This window comes from Poecilia latipinna, unplaced genomic scaffold, assembly GCF_001443285.1.
Source record: "Poecilia latipinna isolate Pla-1442-1.1 unplaced genomic scaffold, P_latipinna-1.0 Scaffold71, whole genome shotgun sequence".
NCBI lineage: Eukaryota > Metazoa > Chordata > Actinopteri > Cyprinodontiformes > Poeciliidae > Poecilia > Poecilia latipinna.
In genome coordinates, this window is record NW_015112687.1 from 300,485 (window position 1) to 322,948 (window position 22,464).

The 22,464-nt window shown below is 40.4% G+C and overlaps 3 protein-coding genes across 6 annotated transcripts; 2 read left to right on the plus strand and 1 right to left on the minus strand.

The window, feature by feature from the left end:
* The first annotated feature begins 2,335 nt into the window (after positions 1-2,335).
* ppp1r42 (protein phosphatase 1, regulatory subunit 42) lies at positions 2,336-8,120 on the plus strand. Of its 2 annotated transcripts, none has more exons than XM_015015449.1 (8): positions 2,336-2,443; positions 3,617-3,812; positions 3,901-4,067; positions 4,170-4,308; positions 4,694-4,810; positions 7,015-7,132; positions 7,273-7,407; positions 7,717-8,120. In XM_015015449.1, exons 2-8 carry the CDS (start codon positions 3,681-3,683, stop codon positions 7,884-7,886), a joined length of 978 nt encoding a protein of 325 aa, XP_014870935.1. In that variant the 5' UTR covers positions 2,336-2,443; positions 3,617-3,680; the 3' UTR covers positions 7,887-8,120. The 2 variants fall into 2 exon arrangements, with proteins under 2 accessions (XP_014870935.1, XP_014870940.1); XM_015015454.1 differs by lacking the exon at positions 2,336-2,443 and adding an exon at positions 2,577-2,599.
* Positions 8,121-8,668: 548 nt separating this feature from the next.
* Positions 8,669-10,365, plus strand: tcf24 (transcription factor 24). 2 transcript variants are annotated; one of them, XM_015015492.1, is made up of 3 exons: positions 8,669-9,260; positions 9,572-10,021; positions 10,204-10,365. In XM_015015492.1, the coding sequence occupies exons 2-3, from the start codon at positions 9,587-9,589 to the stop codon at positions 10,306-10,308; spliced, it is 540 nt and encodes a 179-aa protein (XP_014870978.1). In that variant the 5' UTR covers positions 8,669-9,260; positions 9,572-9,586; the 3' UTR covers positions 10,309-10,365. The 2 variants fall into 2 exon arrangements, with proteins under 2 accessions (XP_014870978.1, XP_014870971.1); XM_015015485.1 differs by lacking the exon at positions 8,669-9,260 and having other exon boundaries at positions 9,291-10,021.
* Positions 9,841-22,346, minus strand: mcmdc2 (minichromosome maintenance domain containing 2). 2 transcript variants are annotated; one of them, XM_015015474.1, is made up of 15 exons: positions 21,728-22,346; positions 21,525-21,655; positions 21,378-21,437; positions 20,285-20,480; positions 19,710-19,832; positions 19,521-19,622; positions 18,647-18,775; positions 17,832-18,075; positions 17,540-17,745; positions 17,302-17,459; positions 16,488-16,667; positions 16,256-16,395; positions 15,729-15,838; positions 14,072-14,261; positions 9,841-9,928 (listed from the first exon to the last, which is right to left on the minus strand). In XM_015015474.1, the coding sequence occupies exons 1-14, from the start codon at positions 21,822-21,824 to the stop codon at positions 14,095-14,097; spliced, it is 2,043 nt and encodes a 680-aa protein (XP_014870960.1). In that variant the 5' UTR covers positions 21,825-22,346; the 3' UTR covers positions 9,841-9,928; positions 14,072-14,094. The 2 variants fall into 2 exon arrangements, with proteins under 2 accessions (XP_014870960.1, XP_014870953.1); XM_015015467.1 differs by having other exon boundaries at positions 21,525-22,346.
* Positions 22,347-22,464: the final 118 nt, after the last annotated feature.

Sequence of the window (22,464 nt, forward strand, 5' to 3'; positions counted from 1 at the left end):
CCGGCGAAGCCGCCGGCTGCCGTGGAGGCGGTGATGCAGCGCAGAGGCACGGGCCGCGCACACAGGAGTCCATTCACCCCGGCGTGTCTGCTCTTCATCGAGGCGAACGTCCACCGAGTCTGCCTCTTTTTTCCCACTTGACAGCTGTTTTGACTTGCGTTCGTGTCGCGTCTTGTTTTTCTGGTATTGTAATGGTTTAATGTGTGTTTGTAACGTCGTGTGTTGCGCAGGGGAGAATCCCGGCGGGGCCTCGGAGGAGATGCCTGGTGTTTCTCATGCGCGTTTGCTGTGGCACAACTGCTTGTAATGATTTTCTCGAACTATTATCTAAGTTGTTCTTCAGGTTCACGGTAGAAAAATTGAACCCTGCTATATTAAATTTAATTATGAAGGTAAACTCGTTAAATAAGGTCTCTGCAAAAAACCCACTGATTAGCTTGGGCTTTTGCCAGATATTTAAATGAATTGCGTGGATGTCTGTCACAGTGCTGATGAAGTATTTAAAATATGCACGGCTAATATTGTTTTCCCTTATTCCCCATTCCTCGTTATTTTAGATTCATCGAAACATACTGAACTTGTTCAGTGTGTAAACATAATGATTATCTCCAGATGGACATTTGCATGCATGACTAAAATTGCATTAGGAAAAGCCAAAAAATCCATTAACCATATATATGTTTTTGTTTTCTTTGTATTTTAACTCCACAGTACGTCCCTATTCCTTCAAAGGGTGAATGTATTAAACGTTTGACACTGCCATGAGTGCAGATGATTAATGAGATTAGCAGCTATCGATTACGGACACCGAAAGAAGGTCCTGTAGTTCAAATGTCCCAGGTAAGATGTTGAGATGTTTAGTTTGGGCCGGTGACGAATTAAGCGGCAGCGATGTGTGTGAAGATGGAGAACGCGGCCTAAAAATGTGGAGGTACAAAACACTTCCTCTCCACCATGTGCTCCTGCATAAGTAGAGGGCGGTCCCTCCCTCAGGAAGCTCAGGTCATGGCACGATGTAGATTAACAATGCAGGGGTCACTGCATGTGGTGGGTTCCTGACTCGGTGTGTTTTACTGAAATATTATCTCTGTAATGTAGCAATAACAGGGAAATGTAAACTGCAAAAAGAGATACTTAAAAATAAAAAAAAAGTTTTTAAGTAGCTCCACCTATGTATAATGTTGGTAGATTATAAAAATATAACTATTTGTTGTTAAACTCAGATTTGCCAAACCAGTGATCCCACTTTGTCCATTCCACTTTAGCTTTTCCTCACACAATTCAGTATAAAAGAAAAATTGTGTTTTAAACTATTCCTTTTAAATACAATCTAGAAAGTGTTTAATTGTTTTTGTGAAACATTTATTTACCTTTACACCCATAAATAATAAAACTTTCAAAACAAAAACATCACTTTGGAAATGGATTTATTAGTTTTTGGAGGGAGTCTTTCTATGTGTAAACTCATCTATTTTAAATTGGCTGCTCTGGAAAAGGCCTCAAAGGTTTCTTGGTGAACTGACGGGTCAAAGAGAATAACATAGAGATATTAAAGCAGTTTTAGTTCATAAAACAATATACAATTGGTCAAAGAGCATTAATAGGAGTGAGGCATCTGAGAGGCCCTTATTAACTCTGGAGATCAACAGCTCAGGTAGGAGAGTCTGCTGATAGGACAACTACCAGATAAAGCCAAAATGCAATGCAAAAATCTAAATATGATGGTGAACTAAGCCTCTATTATATGTGCCACATCGTGTGGCTGTCATGCTGTGGGAGGGCTTTTCTACAGCAGGGTCAGGGAAGATGGTCAGATTTGGTAGGATGATAGATGGAGCTAAGTATTGACCTTTCATTGGAAGAAAACCTGCAAGAGGACGCAAAGATCACTTCAGACTGGAGTGGAGTTTCCGGTAGGACCCGAGATATATTGTTAGAATTTGAAATCAATAGCTCAGGTAAAGTCCAAACCTGCTTCCAATTGGCAATCAATAACTTAGAAGTTGCTATTCACAGACACTCCAATCAATCTGTCTAAGTTTTTATTGCAGAGAAGAATGAGTAAAAACAAGTGTTTAGATGTCTATTCGGATAGGATGCCTAATAGACTTGAAGCTAAGTAGCAAAGTACAAGGAGGTGAATTGCACTCCACTTTCTCAGCTTTTTATCTAAAATGCCTTTTGATCTTAATAATACAAATTAACGTAACAAAATGTAAAATGTCTAAATTATGTGGCTCTGTGTTTAATAGTTTAAGGGCTTATTTCTAGTTAAAGACTTAAAATTCCAAAAAAAAAAGCAACCATTTCCACCGTATTTTGTAAATTCTGGTTGCTACTGTTGCGTTGTTTCCATAGCAACCACGTGCTTGTATCAAACAAACTTTGTTTGTGACGGACTTTCTAACTTCTCCGAAGCTGCTTCATTTCCATAAATTTCAAGGTATTTTGCTGGAGAAATTTGTTAGTTTTTTGTTCCTTTTTGTGAGGAGGCATTGCGTTAAATGTTTTTGTTATTCAATTCAATCCATAATGTGTCGTGGTGCGCTTTTAATGCAGCTTTAAATAAAAATTTAATTTCACCTTACCTTATTTAAAGGTAAGCTACGAGTTTTGCACGTCATTTATGAGAAAAGCGAGAAATAAAAGCTCTCGCTGTGTTTTTTTTTTCGATTCGGGGACTTGGCTAGCTGGCTGTTATATATTATTGATTTAAGGATTGGTCCGGGATTGGATAAGAACGAAAAGAGAAAGTATACAGAAAAACATTTATATTTCCAAAACTTATTCCATGGACTTTTAAGATGAAATGCGTTGCAGATATTTTCAAGGATTTAATGTTATTTGGTTTCATTTTGTCCCTTATTTGTTACCGTAGAATGCATTTTGTGTTGCGTTAACGTTCTTAATATTGTCAATTATGCTTTCAGTTGTTAATTTGTATGTTATCTTATAGTGGGTTATGTGCAAATTCTCTTAAGATCTTTTTTAAAATTTAATCTATTTCACATCCTTTTTTAAATCAAATTATATTTGTTTACAATTATTTGATTTTTAGCCCAATTCTAGAGTATATCATATGTCTCTGATATCACCAGGACCTCCCTGCACTTTTTGGGCCCTCGGGCTGTGCCTAAAGGCCAGTGTAGCAATCTGTCAGTAGCCACACATGCTGACAGCTGTTTATTTAGCAGGTGGAGAGGTGGTATATAGTAAAACCTATTCTACAAGCAATGTAAAATCAAAGTGCAAAATTTAATACCTCTGTGTAAGGTCAAGCTCATAAAAAGTCCCTTGGGATCCGAACACAAGGAAGCAGAGGAAGCAGTTCAGACTGCACATAGAGGGGGGTCACTACGGTTACAACACAAACTGAGGGGTCACCAAAGCATTTGCCCTCTTAGAAAACGTTCACCTCTTTGAGTATGGTGTTATTTTTTGTTTTTTTGTTGTTGTTTTTTTTCACAAGTTACTTTTAATTATAAAATTTGCAGCGAAAATAGAGATTTAGATATCTGGGTTTTTTTAATGTAAGTACTGAAGCTATTTATAACTAATAGACAGTTTTTACGAGGAATTTGTTATTTCAGCTAATCTGTGTTTTTCTTACAAACAGCTCAGGTCAGTGCTGTCGGCTCTGCGACTGGCTGAAGAAGGACCCGTTCTGAAGCCAAGACAACATGGCATGTCTGACCGTAGATCTCATTGCGAAATCTGGAAAACACTTCAAAAAGAGAAGAGGCATCTCTCTTCTGCAATACCTGAAGACCCTCACCCATCTCCACTTTTCCAACAGGAACATTGAGGAGATTGTGAGTGCAGCCGACACCATCACTTATCCTCCGCTTCCGTTTGTCTCCCCAGCTATTCGTTTTAAGTTATTTTTGATTTTTGTTTTAGGGAGATCTGTCCATATGCAGGAACCTCACAGTGCTTTACCTGTTTGAGAATCGCCTAACAAAGATTTGCAGCCTGGACTTTGCCTCCAACCTCACCCATCTGTACCTGCAGAACAACAACATCACTCACATGGATAATCTCTCCAACCTGAAGAAACTCTCCAAACTGTGAGCGCAGACGCTTTTAAATGGATTTACATTCTGTGTCGTGTTCTCAGTTTGAGCTTGAAGGCAATGTGGGTGATTTTCATGCTCACATTATTTTTCCAGGTATCTGAGTAGGAACAGAATTTCAGTGGTGGAGGGTTTGGAGGAGCTCAGCGGACTCAAAGAGCTTCATTTGGAGAATCAGCAGCTGGAGCCAGGGGACCAGTTGCTCTTTGACCCTATGAGCATCCTCGCTCTTGCTGTATGACCTGCATTCCACATCACGCGGTGCAGAAATAGCCACAAAGTTTGCTCCTTTTTTAATGAGTGCCTTTTTTTTTTAACGTGGATACAAAGGAGGCTTAACTGTGAGTCTCTGCAAACTCTGGAAGCTAAACTCAGTGGTTCCGACATATAAATGGCAACAAATCTAGATGCTTCAGAAAACTTACTGTCACAAATCTATGTGATTTTCCAACACATACAGTAACCCTCCAATGTGTTTCTTTTAAGAAAAGCTTTAATTGCATGTCACTTTCAATCTTTCTGTCTTATATATAAGTGCAGGATGATTTGACTTCGAACGTGTTTTAATGCATCAGTAATATGAACTCCTCTCTCCCCACTGACATGATTTCTTTGCACAGGAATCTCTTTGTGTGCTGAATATTAATAACAATAACATTGAGGACATCAAAGACCTGTCGGTGCTGAAGGAACTCGAGCATTTTTCTGCCGCTAAGAACAAGCTGCTTCATATCGACGTAAGTCTTCGATTGTTCATTCTGTCACCTCGACTGTTGGGAGATTATGTGGTAGACCAAAACCGAGGGAGGCGTGAATGTGAAGTGTAAGAAAAATTCATGATTTATTATTTTATATTTTTACATCTTTGTGGAGACATTTTTGCTCAATCTTCTTTAAAAAAATACCTCCAGATAAACCAAACTGAATGGAGAACACAGACTCACAGATTAGAAATAGGATTTGACTAGGTCATTCCAACAAGCGAACATCCTGTATCCACTCATAACGCAGGAATGTCCCAAACTAATCCTAATTTTAATGTCTCTGCCAACACATCTGATTCAAATGGTCTAGTTGCCTCCTCGTTTCGTTTTTCCTTGCACCTTCACATAACCTCTGACCAGATTGCTCCTTCTAGAGAAAAACATCCCCATACCATGATGCTGCCCACACCGTGTTTCTCTCTGGGAATTGTGTGTTTAAGATTATATCCTCTACATAGCATTTGGCAAACTTTCAACACAACTACTTATGACTTTCTTGCAAAAATGGCTTCAAACCTTCAAGTACTCACAAAGCAGCTGGATTCATACTATCTTAATCACAAGGAGATTCTTTTTTTTTTTCTTTTTTAATTTTGAATGCAAATGCTTGCTCTGAATTTTATATAAGGGAATCAGAGGGAAGGGAGCCACCTTCGTGCAAACCATCACCGCCTGTCACATAAAATCTCCGTAGCACGATGGGGTGTAAAATCCTTTGCATGACATGATAGGAAACTATGCAGACGATGTGTATTAAAATCACATTCATTAGCTGACGAAGTTGACTCTGTTATTGCTCGGCAGCTTTCTGCAGCGGTGTGTGAAATGATATGGAGAGCAGGGATGTAGGGAACCAAATCCTGCAAAAACCCTACCAGAGGTTCCCAGTCTGCTCGACGTGCAAAGGATCAAAATTATGCAGCAAATCAGCAAGCTGCTCCCCGGAGACTTTTCTCACTGACAGCTTTTAACAAGCACAAGTTTCTCTCTTTCCTTGAAAGGCTGGGGTTTTTATTTTTTTTCTTCCCAACCGCGAGGATCCAGTGTTTGATATCCTGAACTCAGAGAGTATCACTTAATGAAGATTTGTCTAATACGGTGAAACCCAGAATTGATTTGCAAACCAAAGAGGCCGATTTAAAAACTCCACAATTCTGACAGCACTTTGCAAGCATTTTATAATCGACTTATCCTTCTTTAATGCAAATAAGTTCCTGTTTTTGACCATCGACCCAGGTAACTCTAGTGTACATGTCACTCCCAGCAGATATTTCCTATAATTTATGCAACCCGTCTACCCTCTATTGATCCTGCAAAGACAGCTCTCTAAAGGATCAATTTCTTTTTCTGCAACATTTGGTGAAAATCCCGAGGAAACATTATGGATTTTTTAAAAATAGATTATGACAGCCAGTCAGCCGGGGTGACAAATGGGGAGCCTCTTCGGAGGCTGTTAGCCGCGCACGGGGCAGAGAGGACAGAGGAATCGAAGCGCTGGTCAAACGTGGGTTCATAACTGGGCCCATCAACCGTAGCGAGTCTCCAGCCTGCGTTGCTCCACACGCCCCCCCCGCGCTGGGGGGCAATTTGGCGCTGGGCTCCTCTTCAGCGAGGACCTTCTGAGTGACGGCCCTGACACGATCATTTATCAAAACCTGGGAGCGCACGGTGCTCAAGGGGTCCCCTCTGAACTGATTGCAGCTCGGGCTGGAAAAGTGGAAGCGCTTTGGCCAAGACAGGAAGGCAATGAACAATCAGAGCGTGTCCAGAGAGTATTCATATTTCCAGGCTTGGATTAATGTGCCTTTAGATAAACATACAACTGCAGGCAAGTCGCTGGAGGAGCCAGCCTCGCATCGCCCCCAGGAGGAAACTCAAGAGTTACATGACACCGGCGACACTGTTTATTAAAACAGACTGATGTGTTGTTTATGCCTTTTTCTATTGGCCCTTGTACCTCACACTAACCTTCACTTTTACCGCTTCTTTGGCGCTTAATCATGCGTTTGTCTCTGATTTGCCATCCCACTGCAGACAAGCGTTAATTTGTTCAAAGTAAAGTCGAAACGATTTCCTCTTTAGTTTCCAGGCGTCACAGTAAAGACGCCGATACTCCCACTTGAATCAGGAGTGATTAAAACACAGCACCTTAATTTGATATTTTTTCTGTTTTGAAGGAGCTGGAGGACGTGTTCAAGCTCTGGTCTAAGCTGCTCATATTGGATTTGAGTGGAAATCCTGTGTGTAAACAACGAAAGTACAGAGATCGCCTTATAGTTGCGTGCCAAAAACTTGGTAAGTGTTATTAATTGTCCTCTCGAGCAACAGAAATACACTTAAGTGCTTTACTCCACCTGTTTTAATATTTTTTAAAAAAATCACACGTACAAAAACAGTAAATGCTTTCTCTTTCAATTATACGTTTGTTTACACAGGCACTCTTGATGGTAAAGACATTAACGAGATAACCAGGCAATTCCTTGTTAACTGGAAAGCGGCAAAAGAAAGCAAAAAGAGAAAAAACAAGAATGAAATGTTGACTTGGCCCGTGGATGTTCATCCTCCCACAAGTGAGTCCCGCCTTATCCTATTGAATCAATTACTATTGTTTACTTATCATTGGATTTCCGGAGGGTAGTCAGTCAGATTTTTTTTTTTTTGTCAGTTTTTGATGTCTTTTTTTTTTTTTTCTTTTGTGGCTGCAATCCAAAACAACCTCCCTAATCCACACTGTTCACGTTCTTTACGATTCAGAAAACAGAGAAACCCAAATGAAAGTTGCATGTTAGGCTCTCTGGGTCATCATTGCTTTCTTCATTCTGCATGTGTTCGGACACGTCAGAATTTCTCCAGTGCATGTGAGCTTGTTTGTGTTGCAGACAACTTTGGGTTCGGAGAGCCAGAGTCAAGTCAGAGTTCACATCCTCTTCGGATCTACCAGCCCGGCGACACGCATAGCGGGGAGCCACAGGAGCCTCTTCAGTCCTTTATGCCGGTTGAAAGCCAGCCTATAAGTCCATTTTCTGAGGTCTTGAGTCTGAAGTCCTGAGAATCCCTGCTATCTTCAGATTCCAACACGGCGCGGCCCTGTTTTGTCTAAACACCTTTCATCTTTAAGCCAGATATTCTGTAGCTGCAGTGGATGAAATTCATGGCATATCCTCTAATGATTTGATTTTACCAGCTGACTGGATTAACGACCTGGGAAAGAGTAATGAGTAAAACAGCAGTTCTTCTTCTTCTAGATTTTTAGTTAACGTACAAATAAATCATTTGCAACTCATGCTGTTCCTTGCGTTGGTGTATTTTCTCTCTCTCTCTCTCTCTCTCTTCAAAATGCTTTTTAGTTAAATGAGTGAGCCATTGGATGAAATGTGGCACAATCTAAATGATCCGCCTGCCCTATTATTACAAGTCCTAAGCTAACAACACATGCTTCTATTCAAACAAGTCTGATGAATGATCTGAAACAATGAGGATGTATTTATTGTCATCTGAACGGCGTTTTAGGAGCCACGTGGCCGGGTAACCCCTGTAAGATGCGGGGTAATTAGGGGAACAAGCTTACTTAACCTTTTAAAAGTCCAACTCATAATTAGTGGCCCGGAGCACCGCTGTTACCCCATCCTTATAAAAACAACGTTTATTGAGGCCAGTCTGAGAATATACATAATATGAATAATTCCTTTCATTAATTCGCCGACATCTCCGTTTGGAGCCCGGGAAATCAGAGTGATTAATTTATGAGTCTTGCAAGAATTTCCTAAAGGCCCGCCTGTTGATTGCAGCGCCGGACTTTATTTATTAGTCGTTCCAATGAGCTTGCAACTCAAGACAGCCTGGCAATTCGTCAAAAAAGCAGCTTTATTTTATATCATCTTACACTTGTCTGTTTGTTTTCCTGAACAGTTGCAAACAGCAGTTTACTTGCATTTAAATCTGACTAAGAGGAGCTTCTTCTTTTTTATTATTATTATTATTATTTGTCGTTGGAATGACGATCTAAATTTCTTCCCGATGTAACTTTTTGATAGGCTCCCCCCAGCAGAAAGTAAACCACAGCGTCAAGTTCGCAGCCAATTACAGAGGGTTACGGCCGTCCGAGTTAAAAGCAAAGGAGAACCCTGCCTCTGGCGGTGAAAACAAGACCCCCAGACAGAAAAAAGTTCGGCGACGAGCAGGGCTTCTCCGCTGTGAGGGGGAGCTATAGGCTATGGGCAGAGTGATTAATTACGCCGGAGAGAGAACTTGTGCCGCGTGTTTCCAATAAATTAGGAGCGCCGGAGACTTTTACGCACACAGGTGAGGAGTTGGATGCGCGCATTTTGAGGATACAGCTCGAGGAAGGACTGCGCAATCAGAAGGCCACTTCGGACTGTATTCATGACGTTTATCAAAACAGCGTTTTGGATAAATACCAGAGGTAAAAATCCACCTAGAGACATGCAGTTATGTGGTCAAAAATCATGCTGAAAAAGGGGATCAAAAAGTAATCGGAGAATATTTGGATGTCTGTAAAAAAAATGTCTATTTCATTTGTCAGGTTTGTCCATTTAATTTGCTTTAGTATTTGCACAAACAAAATCGGAGAAACATGTAAACACCATTTTAAGTTAGTTTATTGCGGAATCTAAACTTTAACAGTCGCGAGAAATAATAAATAGTTCGAATAAATAAGCCAAGTTGTGTCTTGCATCAATAAATACTATTATTTGTCTGCTATTAAATCTACAGATTTGTAATACCCATATGGTTGGAAGTGAGGCGCTTCAAATGGACGGTGGTAATTGCTCCAGCTCGGTGGTGGATGTGGATGACAGCCCGGTTTCCAGTCCCAGCTCCAGCCCCAGTCCGGACGGCCGCCGTCGCGGTGAGCTGCACCGGCCCAGGGCGCTGCAGACCGGCGCGCTCGGCGGCAGAGGACGCCCGGCGGCGGCCAACGCGGCGCGGGAGAGGAGCCGGGTGCAGACGCTGAGGAACGCGTTCTTGGAGCTCCAGAGGACTTTACCGTCGGTGCCGCCGGATACCAAGCTGTCCAAACTCGACGTGTTGATACTAGCCACCACCTATATTGCCCATTTGACTCGAACACTGCAGGAGGAAGGCGCAGATGAAGGGGAGAGCACAAAACAAACAGAAGCGTTACACTCGCTGAAAGGTGAAGGATACCTGCACCCTGTAAAGGTCAGTGTTATTAATCATCATCATCATCATCATCATCATAAAGCTGGAACATAACTCTGATGTTTTTGTCAAAATTGATGAACAGTAGTATATCAGTTATTATTTTTATTATTATTTATTTATTTATTTATTTATTTTTTGTTAAAACGTAAACTTATATTAGATTAAAATTGCTTTTACAGAAATGGCCAATGCGATCCAGATTGTACGTCGGAGCATCTGGACAGTTCCTGAACAATCCTTCCGACTCAGAGAATCAAGGCCCGTCGTCCTCCTCCTCTCAATAGGCCTACATGAGTTGTAGCCATGAAAGCGACATGAAATTTGCATGAGCTCCAAAAAAAGTAAACAAACGAAAAAAAACCAAAAAAAAACTGTCCTTCCACTGCAGCTCGAAGACGATGTAAATTAATATATTGCGTGAATTTTACTGTATATAACTGTCGAACAAAATACGCATGTATTTTCTTGTTGGTTAGTTTATGTGTGCACCATGCAGCTCCACGCATGTCCCGTGTCTTGATCTCTGCAGAAATTCCGTGGAGCCGTCATGCTTGAGCGTGCACTTTGACTTGAGACATTTGCACTAAATGCATGTGTGAATAACTTAGCATCTGTCATGTGAAGTGGTCTGTCAGAGGGCCAACAATGGAGGCTCTTTATCTCATGTTTCTTCTTTTTACATGCACGGCTGTAAATGTGTGTTTTTGTGAATAAATTACAAAAGAATGCAAGAAGACAAGACTTCGAAGAATTTAAAAAAAGCACAGTTGACTAATTTGATCCATAATTTATTATGTTAACTTGTACATTAATTTTTTTTTTTTTTTTTTTTTTTTACAAATGCTCTTTTTACAGGATATAGGCAATTACATTATTTAATAGTCTAAAACAGCTTTGGTGATATGTCAGAAAATATATCCTGCCATTAGGTAAGTATAAAAATGTTTTGAGTAGCGTCAGTAATTAATAGCAGAAATAGATTAAAGGAAAATGTAAAATAAAACCATTTTATCCCGAACATCTATATCTGAATCGCTTTAAACACCTAGGGTATGAAAAGAAAAACCGTTAATAAAATAATCACGTGATATTGAGCATAAATAATTATGCTGGAGTTTAAAACATTAACAAACAGAATAAGCTGTCTAGTATACTTGTTCTGAAGTCGCAATTTAAAAACTTTGCAAAACCACAATTTTGGAGATAATTGCAACAAATGTCTGAATTTTATTATTATTATTATTATTATTATTATTATTATTATTATTATTATTACGGCACTTTTAGATGCAAGAATTGACTATGATGATGCCAATGTCTTTTAAAAAAAAAAACATGCATGATCCATTGTTTAATTGTTTTGCACAATGATGTTTTCAGATGTGTATAAAGTTAAGGTAAAATGACAAGAAACACATGTTTTACCGCTTAAATACACAACTTGGGTTTACTTGCTTGACAATTCATTCGTACCAGATATGAACTGCAGCTGTATTTTATGTATTATTATAGTGGTTTAAATGTTCAGCGTTTACAGTCCGCGGCGGTCCCTTCTGCTGCGCGTCTCGATGCAGTGCGCAGCTCTGACGCGCAGGAAGGAACAGACAGAGCGGAAGAAGTCCCACTCAGCGCCGAGAATTTCACCAAAGCATTCCTACCAGCAGACCGCCGTTTATTTGTACTAATACTGATCCGTTTAGGTAAGCAGAAGTGAGTTTATGTGTGTGCCTGTCTTTATTTGTTCCAAATGTAGTAAGTGGTGTCGTTTATTATGTGGCTGTTAGCCCCTGAATGTGTAGTTAGCATAGATAGCACGTTATCCACGTGGTCAAGGGTCGTTTTTCCTCTTTGCTTGCACATCTACTCGTAAAAAGTCGATGTTCTTGTTTCCATCTAAAACAAAAATGTGATAACTCGGATTATTTCAGCAATCCGGTACGATTTACACTTTTTTTTAAAAAAGAAGTCTGGATTGCAAAGTCCATGCGGTTTGTGTAAGACGTGAATGGGGACTTAAACAAAAATGCTATTTTGGATCAGATAATCCTGCACATTAAAATCAAGTCAAGGGTGAATATTTTTGTTGAAAACTACGCCTGTGGCAGTAAGAGGTGAACCACCACTCCCTCCCAGCGTGTCCATGCGCCCTGATAAGAGAACTAGGGCTTTCCCTGAAGGACAACAATAAATCATCTTTTTCGACACCTGAAAGGAGGAAACATGTCCCCTGTTGTCCATATCTTAATTAGAGTAGAGATCCACTGGTCAGAAAGTCATAACAGAGGAGGTAAGGTCATTTTAAAGGTTATGACCTGCTGTTGAACCTGTCCTCAGATTAGCCATGTTAGCTGTGCTCCCAAGCTGTGGCCGGCTGTACCCTCTGACCTTCAGGTGATCAGTCATCTATCCTCACTCTAGTGCCTCCTCATTCAGTAGATTTCATTCATCCAAGCACATGATGCGCCTGACGAGGATAACTCTTGCAAAATGGAAAACTTTGTGCACCAACCTTCTCCATTCTGGTGTTATTTCAGATCCCATCAGTCTTCACCATGTGGCCATAAGGTGAGTTTATAACAGCTCCCTGTTGTTGTCCTGACTACTGTTGCTGTAGTGATGAGTTCACCCTTTGCCGTTTACCCATCAGACAATAAAATGGTGATAATGTGACGAACTGAAACGCCAGCGTAATAAAAAGCCATTTCTGATGAGGGTGCATTTTCGTTTATAAAGATAATTACTGTTTAATTTTCCTCCAATAATTCAGATTTGTTGATGATCAGAGATGCAACCAATTACCTGCTTCCAGATTGAGGTGAGTAATCTTATGTGATTTCCTTTGATAGTTACACAAATATTAATTAAATATGACAAGCTAACTTTTAAAGCATCGTAATGAGGTCAGAAATGTTGAGGTTTGCTTTGTAAAGAAGGAAAAGTTTAAAAAGTAGTATAATTCACAACTGGAATAGTGACGAGTTCATCTTTTCGCCGTTTACCCATCAGACTTTAGAGTGGTGAGATGGTGACGACTGAATTTCCAGCCTCAGTTTCACCTGCAGTCTTCCTTCAGTGTCTTATTTGGAGAAAGACAAATATTTTTGTTGCTTACTTTTTCCAATATTCTCTACATTTTTGCAGGTGATTGGTTGCAGCTTTTTGTAAATGCTGGTAAGTCAATATTGCATTTATCCGGCAGGCTTACAGTTCGAGTTGTAATGATGAGTTCCACTTTTCGCCGTTTACCCATCAGACTTAAACGGAGTGCTGAAAATGTGACAAACTGAACTAGAGATGTTCTTACCTTCTACTTAAATGATTGCTTTCATTTTTAACTCATTTTCTGATTATTTTTGCCAGGTGTCTGGAACCGGTTGAGTGAGTACACATTTGTGAAAGAGTGGGTCGCTGTCGGGAGCTCAGTGAATTCCAGCGTGGAACTGCGATAGGATGCAACAAATCCAATCGTGAAATTTCCTCGCTCCTAAATATTAAGCAGTCAACTGCCAGCCTTGTTGTAAGAAAATGGAGGCGTTTGGGAACGACGACGACTCTGAACACCTTTGGGATGAATTAGAGCAGAGACTGAGCGCCAGACCTTCTCGTCCAAATGTGCTTCTGGAGTAAAGGTCAAAAATTCCCATAAACGCACTCATGAACCTTCCAAAAAGAGGTGGAGCTGTTTTAGCTGCAAAGGGAGGACCGCCATTGAATCCTATGGATTAGGAATGGGATGTCACTTAAACTCATATGTGAGTCAAGACAGGTGAGCCAATAGTTTTGGCAATATAGTGTATTACAATTCTGTAAGTTTAATTTAAGGCAACTGTTAAATTGATACTCATGTTGTTTCTTATTTTATAGTTTGTGTGAAAATGCATGCTTCTATTTGCTTTTCACTTTGCTGCTGCAGGACAATAAAGTACATTTCTATTTCTAAAATGCTTATTTTTTTGTCTTTTAACTCACATTTATGTTATAAGTAATAAACTTTCTAAATCTAAATTGCTGCAGAATGTGTGACTTGTGTTGCTTTTTCCTTCCTACCTTACTGAATATTTTGAGAGATGTTACTCCTCTGTAATATACGCATCGGCTCCTGGCGCAAATGTATAGACAAAGCGTAAGATAATCTGGTGAAGCTCGTCCAGAGCGGCGTCTCTCCTTTGTAGACCGTCCACATCTTCCAAGTTGCAAGGAAAAACTGCGTCAGGGGGGATAACGAGGGCAGAGGCCCCTGGAGGAGACACCAGTACAGGAGAAAGACTAAGTGTACAATAATAATGTATCATGGATAAGTCATCAGTCTCAAAATATTTTTGTCTCAAATCTTTAAAACAATCCATCTGAAGGGTGATTATTTTTCAGGGAGTCTACATTGAAAGGATTGAAGTCTATCTTAAACATACAGATATATATTAATGGTGTAAATGGTGAAGCTGCATCTAGTCAAAATAAACTTAGTAATTAAACGTTATCAACTGCAAAGATAAACTGCATGATATTTAAAGGCAATAATAAAGGTACAGGCTTTATTTAGATAATGAAAGATTTAATGGCACCTAGTGGTCTCTGAAAATGTATTAATGTATTTTGTTCATAATGGTGATTTCTAAATACCCGGCCTAACTTTGAGGATGGTTAAAAAAAAAAAACGAGTTCACCAGAGTAAGGCCAAACAGGTTCTGATATCTGAAAACATCCTGATAAGACATCCTGTCACCTCTCAGTTAATCGGACCGGGTCCTCGGCTCACTGGACCGAGAATCTCTGCACGTTTACTGGACCCAACCTCAAGGTTGTCTCTCCAGGAAGACTCTGGATGTGTTCAAAGCTCGGCTCAGTAATTATTATTTATTTCACAACCAAATTCTAAGTAATAATAAATAATAAAAAAAAACGTGTCTTTCTAAAGGATTAAAGATGTCAATGAATAAACGAAATGATGGAATTGGTTCCAGAGGTCATCGTGTTGCCATTTCTTCCTGTCTCTGTGCCCTCTGACTCAGCTCTCAGAAACACAAAGGAGACTTTTTTTTTTTTTTGCCACATGGCAGATTGTCATTGGTTAGGAATATTCTACTTTTGCAAAAACGCTTGCCTCTATTGGTAAAAGATGCACAGGCTACAGGGAAAACCGAAGTGGCCCTTATGCCACTCCTGAACCAGGAGTGGCATATGTGGTTAAACGTCCTTTTTTTTTTTTTTTTTCAGATGAAAAATCAAGTTTTCAGTTTATGGAGGAACAGAGGAGAGGCACAGAATCTTCTTTAAGATCAAGTCAGAAGTTTTCAGTGTTGTTTCTATGATTATTTGTTGTTGAATGTCAGAGCAGCCGAGCACTTTTTAGGGCAGGTTATGCTTTTAACATTGTTCAAATTACCAATGATATCAATAAGCTTGATTGGCCAGCAAACCAAACCCGACAGTAAATCAAATTTGTCAGTCGCAAGTAAGATGTAGAAGATCTGACGGATGCTATTAAAGCAACCCCAACTATATGCTGCACTGCATCCCAACATATCTGTTTATGTAATACTTTTATCAGTATTTTTGTCATAATTTATTCATTTTTAGCTGTAAGCCACAATCGTATAAATTACCAGATTCAATGCACAATACATTGAATCTAATCCATCAGCTGGTATAACTCACTCCTACATGATGATGTAAATATGAAACTGCAAATAAAAAAAACTACTACCATGCTTGAGAGTGACAGAGTTTTCACACAGCAGCACAGCGATCACCGCGTCTTCCTCCACCACTTTAGTCCTGAGGCAGAGCTTGCAGTGAGCCTCGGCCAAAGAGATCCTGTGACCAAACAAAAAGCGAGGAACGAGACCTGCTACATGACAACATTTATGCCGGGTGACGTTTTGAAATTAAAAGTGTATAGTTTAGGATTTAAATGAATGAATCAAAGCTGATAGAGGGCGTGAGCAACAAATATGTTCAGATTAAGAGTGTGGCTTGCTTCTCCCTTCTACTTACTGAAAACAGATTTGTTTTCATAAGTTTTAGCTCCACATAAAAGTGTCACCACAGTGGAAGAGATTTGTAAACAGTTGTCATAATCCAGTGAAAAATGGAGGGGCAAAGGTTTGAACTTGGATGCCATCTAGTGGCAGGTGGCAAAAATACACTGGAAAGCATCGTTTCTTGGTGTGTGGGGGTGGGGGGCTGGGGGGGAATGTGACATCAAGAGTAAAGCAATGCCAGAGTGCTTACAGCAGTTTGATGGAGGCCAAAGAAATCTTGACTCCCTGACTCCGAGTGCGAGCTCGACGGCTCGCCATGTAGTAACCGTGGATCAGTTTCTTTGCTTCGGGGCTGAGCTCCACTTGCAAGCCACGAGAACGAGCCACCAGCTGAAAAAAAAACAAAAAACAAACGCTTAGAAAATAAAGATAAAATAAACAAATCAATGAAAAGAGCATTGCGACAGAACGTGTTTGCAAACCTCCTGGTAGTCTTCAGTGGAAAACTCCCAGCAGGATGGATGAGGGTGACTTCCAGGCTGCACAGCCTGCTGGAGGGTGTGGAGCGCCTGGGCGACCGCGCCCCGCTCTCCCACCCTGTCTCCACACTGAATGACGAGGCCAAAGGTTTCCGCTAGCTGGGCCGGCACAGGACCCGTTTCCTGCTCGCAATAAAAGCAAAACGGAATCCGATCTCAACGGTGCTGCTGTCAAAACGTAATTATCGCCAACAATTTATCTATAGGCGAAGAAATTATATCTTAAACTTAAAGCTATCCCTGAATTTTGCACGTTTTGTTTATTTCGTCACATCTTCATTTTCTGACTTTTTAAGATTACTTTTCCTCTGACTCAAATTTTCAAATTTTTTTTAAAGATTATAATAAAAAGTTTAGAATAGTCATTTTCTGTTATTTGCATGTTCTACAAATCATGAAACAAGTCAGCTTCTTATTTATAAGTTTAATAAAAGCGTATTTGGTTTAAATACACAGTAAGTACCTGTGGAAAAAAAAATCTAGTGATTTTTTTTTTAGAAATTGAGTTTTGCCTTTCATTTAATAGAATAAGAAATAAAGTCTTGAAACTCAAAATATTCTCCATACCTAGACCTAGAAAATGATAAATGTGGTTTCCATATTTATCCAGTCTTCACTTTTTAAGATAACTAAGCTGCTCAAGTTTCCTTTTTGTGCCATCACGTCATGGAAATAACCTCTGAATTCAGTAAAACTCCAAAGAAATTATGTTGTCCAGACATCTTGTTGCGTGACATTATGTTGCGACAGCACTCACTGCAGTTCCCAGTACAGCTGAGTCCGCCCTCCCAGAGCGCTGAGAGGAGTCTGTGAGAGCCCAGAAGTTGCACTGGACTGGAAAGGAAAGCTGCTGGTCAGCTTCCTCTCCGTACTTCTTCCCAGGGATGAACACAGACACAGAGCGGCTCTCCAGAACTGACAAAATAAAGACATGCACTCCTAAACCTACGTCACAAAAAATGCTGCTCTTACCGAACCAGGAGGAGGGGGCAAACCTGACTGAATGTAGTCCAGTTTGTCCTTTCTGTAAAAGCTAAGATCTCCCAGCATGCAAATGCCCCCAGAGGCGAGCAGTGCAGAGCCAGCGTGGATGTTGGCGGTTCCTGCTCCCCGTTCGTCTCGGGACAGAGAGGCAAACATCTCAGCGGAGGCCTGATGTCTGACCCCGCGACACGCCAGACTCAAACTGTACGCCATTAGTCTAGCACGAAAAGGAGGAGAGGATCATCGGAGTCAAGCTTTGTTTACATTTGATGGCATCACGGTCGCTCACCGACATTGTTTTACCTGTCTAACACGAGTGTGTCAGCCGTGACCACCAGGAGATCCAAACTGGGATCGTCTGCATCGGTTCGGGTCTGCACCAAGCTGAGCAGCAGACACAGTTTAAGTGTGTTGTACAAGCCGGGAGGAGTCAGGTCCAGCCCAAAGCAGTGAGCGACGATGGCGGGGAACCTCCAGGGAGAAGGAGCCACGCGCTCCGACAGCTCCAGAAATCTGGGGGACTCTTTACGGCAGCCTGGAGGCAGAGCTGTGAAACATGACAAATATAGAGAAACAGTGCGATACGCTGACCCCGTGAACTTTTTAACATCCTGTCAGCAGCTGAGGTTGGATAATCTGTTAAGTCAATAACTATGAACATCAACTCCACCAATTAGGCCTTCATGGAGGAGCAGCAGGAAGAAAACCACGAGTGATCTCAAACACAAACAGTAAGGAACAAAGAACGGCTTGAAAAACGTAACATTTTGTGGAAGGTTGGGGTTGTACAGAGGTGTGCAGTGTAGCATGCCTGTAGTTTTACACAAGTATAAGTAAAAAAAATGTCCATCCAAAAAATGAAAATAAAGCAAATTATGCCAATTCTGAAATTAAAAACTAAAATATGACCTAATGCGAATAAAGCACAAAATAAGGCAGAAGAAACTCATGTTAAGCACAGTCGCTGCCCAACCTCTATTTGAATCACAACAAAAAAAGTTCAACGGATTCATGTTAATCCTGCTCGACGTGTGCGAAGATTCCTCTGATCCTGTCTCTATAATCTACAGGTCCGAGCTTTAACTCTGGTGTTGATTTTGAGATTCTTTCTGCCTTACGTTGCGGCTCCCACGGCTGAACGCTGTTTGCCTCCACGCTCCAGGTAATGCTCGGCCACTGATGCACAAGCACAGGGATGCCTACCACCCTGTAGAGTCGACCGATTGTCATCGAGTGGCACAGTTCGTCTGCATGAGGAGAGGGAAAACAAAGCAATAACACTCTACGGGGTCTCCATTAAAACGACATGGCGCACTAATAACAACCCCGCCAAGAGAAACAAAGCGAGGCGCTCAGGACAAAGATGTCTCTGTGAGCAACCAGCACGGCTAGCTAATGACTGTTCCTTGCTCTTATTAACATATGTGTTTAGTAACAGGAACCGCCTGTATTGGGTTCCTCCACATGACTGGGTCAACAGAATATGTTAATCCAGTTGCTGCTGAGATCTGCTGAGCTCTCATGGGTTCTGGCAGGACGACGTTATTAGAAGGGGCAGAAACACTTAATATCACAGCGTGGGACGGTCGGCGGCACAAAAACCTATTTACATGAACTCACTCTTTCTACTGTTGTGCTGCAGAATGATTTCATCTAGTGTTTTTTTTTTTAGCTAATATCTTGTACATGGAGATGGAGCTGAGCAGCTTTTTGGCATTGAAATTATGGTCCCTTGATTATACGTCACTAATCCAATGGGGTGGGTCAGAGCTGTATCTCTTAACAGCTAGCTGAGCTAACCAGCAAACTCTTCGACAGGCGATCAAAGAAACATAATTTGATTGGCTAAAATCTGCTTGACTTGATGTAACGCTGATTGCTTTCATTCTGTGGCAACAACACTATTAAATGTGGACAGATTTAGCAGTGTGAATACTTCTATAAAGACACGTGTGCATCGTTCGGAAAACAGCAAGGTCGCTAAAGACTTGCCTCTGAGAAACAGAGTGACAGATTGGTATCTGAAAGAGCTCTGCCGTCGGCCTCTCAGGACATCCAACGCTTCGACATGGATCAGCTCCACCAGCTGTTTGTCTGTTCCCAGAAAACTGATTAGATTAAACACGTACGCACGACGACGCATTCTATAAGTCGCCTGACACTGGTAAGAAAGCGTCTCACCTCCTAATACTCTAAACTTCACATCCTCCTTCAGCTGGGAGCTGCAGATCATGCAGCTGAAGTCATTTCTCACCGTGGCTGACTCGGTGGCTCCAGGTGCATGGACCCGGATGTGGTGGAACCCTTTAAAAGAAAGAACACAGACAACGAATCCAAACTAAAGGTATATCAACACCCCTCGTCAGAGGAGAGCTTTGCCATAAAACACAAAATTTATGGCGAGTTTGCACAGAAGTTTGAGAGTCGGTAGTTGCTACGATCACATTATTTCTTTCACACATCCTGAACTCTATTAGATGCCAACTGATGAAAACTTTCTCCTGATCTGGTTCTTTGAGTGTCACAGAATAGGTTTAGTTCTGGCATTTAGTGTTTTTTATGCTCCTTAGAAAACCATAAAACATCAGAGGAAACATAACACGATAGAAACTTGAATAAAAATAAAGATGAAGAAGTCTGGCAAATTTGGATCCACACATATGAATAAACTGAAGAGTGGGCTAAAACTTTTAAAAGTACTAAATAGGACAAAGATACACAGATGCGTGTGTTCATCATTTCTTTCTGAAGGTTACCTGTAGAGCCAGGGCAGTCATCATCAGTACAGAGGAATCTTGCCCCCTGGGTGTATTTTGTGACCCTCGTTATGGCAATGACTGCCCCCTCCATGGAGACGGGCCTCATGGGACCGTACACTTGGTGAAAACCGCTAAGGTCCAACGTGTACTCAGGGAATGGAGGAAGATGTGTAAAATTCAGAGAAACATTCACCTCGAATGAAAATAAGAAAAATAAAGTCTGACTTAAAGCACTTTTACTTTATTCACAGCACTTTGTTAAAATATTTATATCCCTTGGACATTCACATATTTAGTTATCTTAAATTCTAGAGATTCTGTGTATTTAATTAATTGTTACATTGTTTAGCTTAAATGCTGAATCGTTCCTTCTGTCTTTTTCTTGACGGAAAGTTGTCAATTTCGCAAAGTGAAGTTCAAAGCAGCTTGATAAATTTGACAATCAGCCAATAAGAAAGGTAAGCATGTCAAATAAAATTTCAAAAAGTTATTTTAACTTATATTTTATAATAATGACTGAAAAACAAATTACATTTTATAAAAAAAAATACAAATTTACTTATTATTAAAAAACGTATTACATTTTTTTAATTTAGCATTTTTTTCCTCATCTTCCCTCCAACTTTCTGAGGCCTCCTTAGGGCCACGTTGTGATCCCCCAGGGGCCCTCACTTCGAAGAACACTGATTTAGGATATTGTTTCATAAACTAACATCCCTTGAGCTTCATTATGTTGTTTCTTCACAAACGCTCTCAAACAAACCTCTGAGGCCTTCAAATAAACTTATCTTGGAACTGAGATTAAATTAACTGGGTACAGACAGGTACTTCTAAGGTTAATTGAATTATTTTATTTTATTTACCGGGTTTACAGTACTGAGGGTGACTAAATATCCAGTCTTATTTTCAGATTTGTATTTATAAAAATAGGCTCTTATTTGGCCTATCGAAAAAAAAAAATTCCAATACGATTTGTGGTTATAATCAGACAAAACGTAAACAAGTCAAAATAGTAATATAAATGTCCAATAAGCTGTAGTGGTGATTACAATTTGGTTATCAATGAGACATAAGAACATTGTCTTCATACCTGACTCGCTGTATGTATTTTGTCAGTAAGTGAAAGTGTTTTTATAGCCAAAAAACACACCTGAATGAAGGAATAAAGGCATAAAGTTAGCCTTACTGCACGGGTTTAATCTCACTTTAGCTAGGTCATCTTGAAGTTTTCACTTACTGACTGAAACAGACCGGTCGCTCTGAGGGGATCATGCAGGACACAGTCCCCTAGTCTAGGATCCATTTCTATTAAATCTGAAGGATTTACAAGAACCCTGAACCTGTAGACTGCCTCGGTCTCCTGGGTGTCTGATGAGGAGGAGCAAAACTTAGTTAGCAACGGTAAATATAGCTTCATGTAGCCTCCAGCTAAATTATTACCGTTTAGAGGTCTGCAGTCGTCCGCAAGTTTCTGAAGACCACCACTTCTGTCTAAATAAACCAGAACTGATTCTTTCAATGATAAAATGTCAGCCATTTGTTTCAAATAATAATAAAAGGAAAATTTAGATAAAAATTTTTGTTCAACACGACGACGAAGTTAGCTTCCGATTCGCGGCTTGCACTGAGTCCAAAGTTGGGCTCGGGAACCCACCGGGGGTCACAAGTATGAACGCTTGGGGTCGTAAAGGCCTCTTCAGAAATTAACCTAATATCAGTAATAATTATGAGAAAGCATATCGAGTTTAGTGATGTTGTAAAAAGAGAAACAAAAAAGATTGGAAAATAAATAAAACCAACATTTTGACCTACTGGCCAAGCTAGCCTACAGGATAGTTAATTATGTTTTTGTACCAGTTTTAACTGACTTGTTTGAAATGCTTGTGCTCATGCCTGTACTCATTGCTTGAATAGGTTAATAGTCCTTTGGTGGCACTAATGTAGAGTTGTGTGTCCCTTGCATAGCTACTTATCTTCGATATTAAATAGAAGAGACTCCTGGTTGGCACCCTGAGGAATCCCAAATGTGCTTTTTCTCAACTTCTAAAATGTGCAAGGTGTTTCAGTATCAATATTTTTGTTTCCTTTTCAAAAATGTTTTTCAGGATCCCCTTTTTAACCGACCGTGTCTCATTTTCAGTCACATCTGCATATGAATATATAAACTAAAAAATATT